Below are 9,573 nucleotides of genomic sequence, written 5' to 3' on the forward strand. Positions count from 1 at the left end.
AGTCCCTTCTCCTCCATTCTCCTCTTGGGATCTTGGGCATGCACACACACGCGCCTGGAGTGAGTTTAAGCCACCAGGTCTGGGACTCGAACTGCAGTTAACTACATGGGAGTCCAGCAACGTAGCCATTACGCCATCTGCTGGTCCCTAGTAACCCATAGTTTTAAAGTTTGATACAAGATTAGCCAATAGAAAACATATATTAATAGAATTGGTTTAATTAATAGAGCAGTTGAACCAACATTTTATTTTCTCACCTCAGTTTTCTTTCAGCTTTTGGTAGTGAAATGAAGTTTAAAAAGATCATTTGAGGGAACCAGCAGTTAGCATAATGGCTATGTCGCTGGACTCCCACGTAGTCGGCCATGGTTCGCGTCCCGGACCTGGTGGCTTAAAACTCATGCTGGGCGCGTGTGCGTGCGTGCCCAAGATCCCGAGAGGAGAATAGAGGAGAAGGGATTGCGGCATGAGCCATCCCCCCGGGTGGTGATTTCTCACTTTCTATCTCTCTGTCTGTCTGTCGAGCGCACACGCCCTATAGCAAAAACCTCTCAAAAAACAAACAACTCAGCTACTGTTAACAGACACGAGTTAACTGAGCCTTGGTACCACGGGGAAATACTGAAGCTGGGAGAAGAGGACATCCGTGGACAGTCAAACACACCTGGCCACCAGCTTTCACTCTTTCTCCATCTGAACAAGGAGTATGACCTTCCCAGGCTGGACACGAGGGACAGGGGCTGGCCACGAGGGACAGGGCCCATAGCCTAGTACTGAATGGGACATTCGACAACCAATTACACGCTGTGGAGCCCTACAGAGGAGCCACACGTGGTCTCCGTGGTGATGGGAGAGGAAGCAGAGGGTGCAGAGGGGCTGGGAGACAGATGAATTAGGCCACGGTCCCCAGGAAGTCGTGCTTTAACAGGGAGATAAACCACATGTTTAAGTAACTTCCAAGTGAAGGTTCCAAGAACCATAAAAAGACACCAAAAATTTCAGAAGAGAGAGAATTACTTTTAGCTTGGACACCAGGGAAATCTTGGTTGAACAGAAGAAGCGAGACAGACCTTTGAGAAATGGGGCGGGAGTGCTCAGTCTTGCGAGATGGGCAGGGAGGAGCCCAGAGGAGGGGCAGGGCGCTCACGTGGGCTGCGCTGGCCGTGTCAGGAGAGGGACAGCTGAAGGCAACGGCTAGCAAGAGAAGCCTGGGGGCCAGGGCAGCGAATGAGGTTCTGGGCTGGGTTCACGGTCAATTTGTCTTTTTGGAGTTATTCCAATGATCTAAAATAGAAAATCGTTGTATTACTTTTCTAATCACCAAATAAATGATTCCAGCAGAGACAGAAAGGAGGTCAGTGGTAGCCTGGAGCTGGGAGACAGGAGAGACCTCGAGGGGTTGGGAGAGCAAACGTCTGCAAGCCGATTTACGGGGACGGGGACGGATACGGTGCTTGGGAAAGGCCTGAGGAGACGGGGGCCTACACGCTGGAGGTGGGTGGTATTTACAGCGTGGAAGATACGCCCCCATAAAGCTGCTCACTTCGTAAAATGAACTGCGACACATACAAACAGCACCCCGTCGGCATGTTTACTGACACAGTCCCAACCCTCCCCGCTGCGATCGCGTGCTCCTGTCTGCACGCGGCAGCCGCGCCTTGGCAGCCCCCCACCAGTGGCAAGCGTGCCCTGCCGCATGAGGACGGCAGGCCGGGGCCTTCCTCCGAGGTGTGGCAGGCCAGCCCCAGGCCCACAGCAGAATGGACCCCCCTCCAGTGCTGGCGGAGAGACATGAAAACCGCAGCAGGCCCCCGGCTCAGGCAGCTCCCCATTCACGAGCAATGGAATCTGTATGATCTATGGGAACAGTGACATCACCCCTGGGTAGCCCAAGCAGGACGTTGTCCTCGGAGCCATGCGAGCACTGGGCTTTCTCTGACGTTCTCGCTGTGACAAATACATGATGGGAAACGGCTTTCTGAAAACTGCGAGTCCAACCGCAGTACACGTTATTCAGCTTAGTCACTCTATTAACCTCGGACCAGCCAATGGGCAATCTTTCAAGCTCTGGCTCTTGCTCCCTTTGCTTTTCCTAAGCTCACCTGGGTACGTCTGGCAAGGTGAGTCAGGCAGTAGTCAAAGGTCTGCGATCTTGCAAGAGGCAATAAAACGATTCCATCAGCAGCAGCTGGCGGGCGGGCGGCAGACAAGGTCAGCAGATACGCGGGACAAAACCACTACGCTAATGCCACAGCTGACTGGCAGAGCCAGGCCCGGGTACAGCAGGGGAGGTACTGCCCGCCAAACAGCCGTGTCTGCCCACGGCGCTTCCTGGTCACTTTATCTTTTTGGTCTTAAAATGTCCTTTTCTCTAGCTCTGTCATACTGAACTCTTTCCCCGTCCCCTGCCCCACTTCCTCAGCTCACAGGGCACTGTCTTGCCCGCCCCTGAGGCTCTGGTCACGGGCACCAGCTGCTGATCCTGCCACAGCTCCTCCAAGGAGCTGTGTGCGATCCTGCCCTGAGGGCTCTGTCCAGACGCCTGAATCAGATGGCGTCTTGATAGCTGTCTACTTCTTTTTTTGGAGGGAGGAGGCAGAGATTTTTGTGTGTACTCGCCAAACAGACAGAAAGCAAGGATTTCCTCTCAGGGGGATGGCCACGCCGCGATCTCTTCTCCTCCACTCTCCTTTTGGGATTTTGGGCACACGTGCACACGTGCCCGGTGTGAATTTTAAACTGCCAGATCCGGGACTCTAACCGCAGTCAACTACATGTGAGTCCAGTGACATACCCCTTACGCCACCTGCAGGCCCCCATACTCTCTATTCTTAAGAAGCAGCCACGTCACCAGGCACAATCTTCTGAGCTCAGCCTCGTGAGTCTAGCAAAGGCCCAGCCTGCTCCAGAACTCTCTCCAAACCCTTCGTAAGTCCAAGGTCTTCCAGGGTACTCATCCTTTTCTTAGACCACGTCTCCCTAGGGAACACGGACACAGCCAGAGGACTGTACTTGGAACACACTTGTGTCAAGAGGTAGACAAGACAGCAATTTGGGATCTGGGCAGTTTTTCTTTCCTCTCTAACCGCAGAGTTGAACAAGAAAAGCCAAGGCTTCCAAGAATGACAAGGACCTGCTCACCCTGGGCCAGGCCAGGCAACACCTCCTTGTCTGAGCGGGAAGTCGCAGGAAGAACTCACCCCTCGTTTCAGTCAGAGGCCTTCCTAGCGAGGGCCTGGCGTGAGCAAGGACGTAAGTGGGGGGAGTTCCGAGTCCCCTCCAGGTCCTGCAGCCCCAGACCCCGGACGTGTGTGAGGTGGAGTGGGCAAGGGTGCTGGCTACGGGAGGGGAGGCGCTAGGCCCGTGGTGTCCAACAGGACAGACACGGGCAATGTGCCTCTTCAATTTCAGGGGCATTACATTCTCCAGAGAGACGGAGACAAAGAGGGAAACAGCACCCTCAATGGGCCATGTGGCTGCCACAACCCCTTCTCCGCTGTCTCTGCATCCTGTCGGGATTGGGGGCATAGCCACACACGTACTGGGTATGTTTTCCAAGCTGCCAGGTCTGGGACGTTAACTGCGTTCAGCCATGTGAGATCCGACTCCTTTCTCCACTGGACAGGGCACGGACAGACCACTGCCCTCGGGCGAGGTCTACAGGACAGCGGTGTTCTCAACACATGGCTTTTCAATGAACGTTAGGCTGCAGTACCGAGGGATCACTGACACGACGAACTGCTCACATTTCCATTATGGGACTTGATAAGTCTGACCCACAGACACGCCCATGAGCCGTCACTGAGGCCCAGACAGTGAACCTATCCATCACAGGAAGTTTCCCCTGCCCCTTCTGGAACCCCAGCTGCCACCTCCTCGCCGCCCAATGTCCAGCCCCAGGCACCACGGATCTGGCCTGTCGCCATGGAGTGGTCACTGGGACATCAGGTGAGGAGAGTCAGCCGGCAGGTACTCTGCTCCGTCCGGCTTCCTCCATCGGCTTTCAAGACTGAGCACAAGCGCTCTGAGGCCCACCGTGTACCGACGGCTCGCTCCCGTCCTCCCGAGCACCGTCCCGCTGCGCGGAGTGTTACAATCTGTTTATCCAGACAGTGCTGGTGTTTGCCCGTCTCCAGTTCAGCGGCCATTAGACATTACAGACAGGATTGCTGTGGCCACTTGTGGGAGGGGGACACGTGTGGAGTGGGCAGGAGGCCTTTCCACCAGGTGGCACTTGAGGACAGCCTGAGGGAAGCGAAACAGAGCTGTGGGAAATCTGGTGGAGCGCAGACACAGAGGTCCTGGGGCAGGAATGAGCCCGCCAGGTTTTTTGTGTTCTTTCTAAAGGCTGCAGATCTGAAAGAATGGGCAAACAGCCAGAAAATGTTTGCAAAGCAAGAGGCCTTAAGGCAAAATGATCTAAAATAAACCACCAATGGCTCAGGTTATCTGAACGGTTTCTTAGAACGTCTGCGGTCCCCTACCACATGGCCTGGCCTCCGAGTAGCCTGCCATGGAGAAAACCCACGACGACCCAAACCAAACCCAACCATGCTCCGGGTTCCTTAATACTGCCATTGACTACGCGCTAGCAGCAGGTCCTACGTGCATCTGAGCTGCTTCTGAGCTGTGTGTCATGCCTGTGTGCAGATGGACACATGGACACGTAGGAGCCCACTCTTTGCATTCCAGCAGTCTCCCTGCGTCCCCTGCCCAGGCAGGAGTGAGCGGACCTCACTGCCCCACGGAGAGTGGGTCAGAGCACAGCAGCTCCCAGCAGCCCCCTCTCCTGGCTGTGGGACCCCTCCTCCTGCCAGGGCCTTGCTACCCTGACCTCTCCCCCCAGTGCTTTCTCTGACCACACCGATGAGAAGCCCATGGACCACGGAGTTATAGAGATGGCAGCGCCTCCCCATTACCCAGAAAAGGAACAGTATCAGAGCCGAATTTACACATATTAACTAGGTGGCCACAGAGACCGAGGCAGGGCCTCTGAGGCTGGTGTACTGATCGAACTAAGAAGGCGCTTTCGGTGAGAGGTCTTGGAGTACAGGAAGGAGCTTACGGGTTGAGATCTGAGTCTGAGACAAAGCATTTCCAGCTGGAAACGAGACCACTCTGAACCTCAAGTGGCACCTGGTGTCCCAAGAAACTGCTGGGAGGTCCATCGGGTACTTAGCCCTGGAGAAGCCCTCGCCCTCCGGCCTCTCTCGTGCAGAACTACAAGCTTCTTACTGAACACGGGTCTAGCGAGTCCCTCATCCAGCTCACAGCACCGCGAACAAGAAGCATTAGAGGCAGAAACTGGTTGGGAAAAACCAACTAGTGAGAAAAATAGAGTCAGCGTCACCCACAACAGTGGGGTGGGGGGATGCCCCTCTGCCAGGCACAGGGCGCCTGTGAAGCCATAGCAGCCGTTCACCCCAATGTCCCCTCACTAGCCCCCTTCCTCTGTGACATCGTCTAACGCTGACCGTTTCAATACAAAGCAACAACATATGTGCACATCGCTTGGTGGAACTTTCAGGGTTTTCCCAATGCAAACCTAGGCCTCAGCCCAGGGCACCTTCAGAGCTCAGGCTGCAACTCCAGTTCCACACGGCACCTGCTGGCCCTGCTCCCAACGAGGCTGGTTTCACAGAGCAGGTTCTGGAGGCACGCTGGATCCACCTCTTACTACCAGCTCCCCGAGATCAAGGACAGAGAGGGCACAGCTGTGATTCGGATTTCAGACTCCGTCCTGGAACACAGCCTTGCAGTGCGGAGGCACTTCTCAGCACAGAGGCGGCCTGCGGGAAATCTTTCCAGGATTCTCACATCCGTCTGGGAAGAGGAAAAGAACCTCAGAAAGGGGGCTGACTTCACAACCGGCTGAAGCTCACACGTTACATTTCTGGAGCTGCCGCGTCTTCCCTTTCATCCTGCAGAAACAATCGGCACAGCTGTGATTCGGATTTCAGACTCCGTCCTGGAACACAGCCTTGCAGTGCGGAGGCACTTCTCAGCACAGAGGCGGCCTGCGGGAAATCTTTCCAGGATTCTCACATCCGTCTGGGAAGAGGAAAAGAACCTCAGAAAGGGGGCTGACTTCACAACCGGCTGAAGCTCACACGTTACATTTCTGGAGCTGCCGCGTCTTCCCTTTCATCCTGCAGAAAAAATCAGAGACTCAAGGTGCGAGCCTCTCCCAGGAGTAAGAAAACCTCACTCTGTTACGCTGGCCTTTCTCTGAGACATGCCCACTGCTTTATTAACAGTCTTCCTGCTGCAACGCAGGCAGGTGATAAATCTTACTCTTTCTGGACAAGAGGTAGATCTGATCTGAGAATCTTCACCACACACAAGTGTGTGGCTGTGAATGTCCGAGGGAAAGGCCAAGCATGGCCTGGGAAATATGCGATAGGGCAGATGTGACCAGAAACAGGAGGAAGAACGGTGCATGGACACAGGAAAGGAGAATTCACCCATCGTCAGCCCCCTCGCAGCCCAGCTTCTCAGGAGGCGCCACGTGCACCTGCGGCCGGCCCTACAGTTTCCACACCGGCATGCGCCTAGAACATTCAGGCCCGGGGATGCTAACTCCGGCTCAAGTAAGAGATTTCCTCTCTTTGCTCTTTGGCAGCAAACAGGATCAGCGATCGTAACTCCATGAAGTCGACAGGAAAGTAACACACACGTACCTAGCAACCACTGCCGATCCTGCTAAGTTAACAAATCCTAGCCACGCCAGCACAGGCTTTGTTTTTGTTAAGTTTTCAGGGTTTTTTGCTATAGGAATACACTCACACAGTGCACACAGTGAGAGAGAGAAAGAGAGTGAATGAGAAGTCACCCCCAAGGGGATGGCCATGCCACAATCCCTTCTCCTCTATTCTCCTCTTAGAATTTTGGGCACACGCTCCCACTGCTCAGAGTGTTTTCCAAGCCCAGGATCCGGGACTTGAACCGCGCAGACCAACCGACCAACAAAACACTTAAGAACAATGACAGCTTCTTATTTTCCATTTCCGATGGAAACATCCAGAAGTGAAGGTGGGGAGAGAGTCTAAGAGTCTTCCCGACCTATGCCACCTCCCTCCCGTCACTGGCTGCTGTGTCCCGTTTGCTTCTGTCCTCAGGCAACTCACACCCACTGTGCCCACCACGTCGAGGCTGCCGAGCGGTTTCTGCGCTTGCCAGGAGCTTCCTGACAGCAGAAGTGAAAGACTCCCGTGTGGCACCCACAGAGAAAGCATGGCCTTCTCAGTCTGGTCTTTGTGGAGACGCCGGGGAAAGACACAGAACAGGGACACAAAGGTCCCCAGGTAGGGTCACATGGAGCCCTGCAGGCTGCCCACTTCAGAACTCTGTTTCCAGGAGGACAGAACCAGGTTGCCACGCACAACAAAGGGTCCGTCCAACAGCCTCGCCAACTAAGAAACGGCTCCACGTTCCCACTTAGAAGCAAGCCCGCTCTTTTGGTCTCCTCCCTCCAGGCTTCACATTTGTGGGCATAAAAGGCCTTGAATATTCATGGCAACGCTGAGCTTTGATTATAGGTTATCCTGCCCTGTAAGACGGGCCTGAAACTTAATTATTCAATATTATAAGTTTCAATGCCTACTCTAATTACCAGAAACACAGACAAGTCTACAAAGTTAGGAAGCATTAACAACTTGAAGTCAGAGACCTTGAACGAGCTGGATCCGTGTCCCCATTTTGTCTCAGCTGTGCACATGTAAAGTGCCGAGTGGAATTTTAAAAGCACTGTTAGAATAAAAATTGTGATTTCAAGCTTTATCCCACGTTGACCCCATGTGTAACTCTCTTAGGTGTGACAGGAGCTTTGAACCTAATTTCGAGTTTATGAAGCGGACCGCAGTCGCCATGCCGCGGAACCTTCCAGCTCGCAGAGCCGCACCCGCACGACCGGCATTTACCAGGTTTTTGAAAAGCGCTGTCAGCTCCTTCGTGAACACTGAGAACTTCAGGAACGCGCTTCCTAAATCCGGGTCGTCTCTGCACACACAGTTGCCGCCGAACTTCTCCAGAGCCTGGGTGTACTGCTCTTCGTTCTCCACGTGTGCTGCAGGGGCAAGCAGGCCTGTTAGTGCACCGGCACGCCGGCCCCGTCCCCACCGGCCTCCTCCCAGTGGTGAACAAGAATCTGAGAAGTGGCGAGGTGCAGCAGGGTCAGAAGTCACCTCGCTGTCCCGGCAGTCACCCGCTGGACCGGCAACAGGTCCCAGACAGCGAGCATGAACAGCAGAGGAAAAAGTGTCACCCAAGTGCAAAGATGAGGCTGCCAAGGACACCCTGACCTTCCCGTCACCCAGGACTCCTTGGCTTAAATGACGGCAGAGGCCTGGGGTTCTTCCCTCTCCAACTCTTTATCTACCCTATAGACTCATCCCTCCTCCAGGAAGCTTTCCAGGACTTGGCCCTAGCCCTGGTTTCTGGGTTTGGAAGCCCTGTGACCTTGGCCGTGGCAGGTTATACTGAAATTGTCTGATGTGTTCCCCGCACAACGCAAGCCCTTGGCGGCCAGGACAAGTGGTATTCACGTTTCTGCCTGAAATGCGAGACGACACACACGCCGTCTGAACAGAAAACGCAAACCCCGTCACTCATCTGACGGCCTTTTACTATGCCAGGCCTCAGAGCAGCACCTTCGGGAGTGGAGACCTGGACTCTGGGTCTCACCCGGGGTGCTCGGTCTCTCTCGCATGTCAGATCATCAAACTATAGAAACCAGAGTAGAGTCCTATCTCAGACCCTGATTCAGAAACGGGCTGAGGACACAGCATTCTGTCAGCTAATTAATTACTATGGCTGTGGATGAATACGGCTGTATATAATCCCTCACTGCTGGGTCAGGTAACCAGCTGGACTACCATAAAACAGCTCGCATGTGCTTGGACACCTGATCACCATGTTGTCATCACTCAGTGAGAAACAGAACAGGTCCACTTTAAGGTAGGACGGAGCCTGCAGACATGCAACGCAGACGCATAGGTGAACTCCAGGGGACACGGAAGGATCTCAGGGCTAGCGCTCCTGCAGCCCCAAACAGATGCCAAGTCCTTTCTGTAGCCTCCAAGTTCTTCTTCAGGCAATAAAGCCACCGTCGCCCAGTGCTAGCTGGGCTCAGCCTGACCACGGGGATGAGTGCGTGGAAGGCTGTCTCTGGGCCCCTTCCAGTCCCTGTGGGCCCTAAACGAGGTACCCGGCCGTCCTACCAGAGAGGCACCATGCCCTTGAGCTCCAGGGGCACCCGGGTATCTTAATGGGTTCTACTGTGGAGCTACCAAACACTGAGAAAGTTAATGTCACTGCTGAAGCCTTTTTTTTCTTTTCAGGTTTTTGCCATAAGGCATGTGCACACACCAAAGAGACAGACAGAGAAAGTGAGAGGGAATGTGAGCGACCTCCCCTCAGGGGCGATGGCCACGCTGCAGTCCCTTCTCCATTATCCTGGGATTTGGGGCACAGACTCCCGGTGTGCGTTTCAAGCTGTTGTGACTAGGACTTGAACTGCAGCTGTCCACGTGGAAGCCCAGCACTGCGCCACCTGCTGGCCCCAGGATCCGTTCT

At 54.4% G+C, this 9,573-nt stretch overlaps 1 protein-coding gene across 1 annotated transcript in view; it reads right to left on the bottom strand.

The window, feature by feature from the left end:
* ASAP2 (ArfGAP with SH3 domain, ankyrin repeat and PH domain 2) overlaps nt 1-9,573 on the bottom strand; it is a gene marked incomplete in the record, with an annotated part of 153,549 nt that overhangs the window by 85,260 nt on the left and 58,716 nt on the right. The window contains 1 exon segment of the mRNA XM_014589777.2: nt 7,920-8,065. Coding sequence (XP_014445263.1) covers nt 7,920-8,065 — 146 coding nt within the window.

The sequence above is a fragment of the Tupaia chinensis genome, unplaced genomic scaffold (genome assembly GCF_000334495.1).
Source record: "Tupaia chinensis unplaced genomic scaffold, TupChi_1.0 Scaffold000045_1, whole genome shotgun sequence".
In the NCBI taxonomy this organism is placed as follows: domain Eukaryota; kingdom Metazoa; phylum Chordata; class Mammalia; order Scandentia; family Tupaiidae; genus Tupaia; species Tupaia belangeri.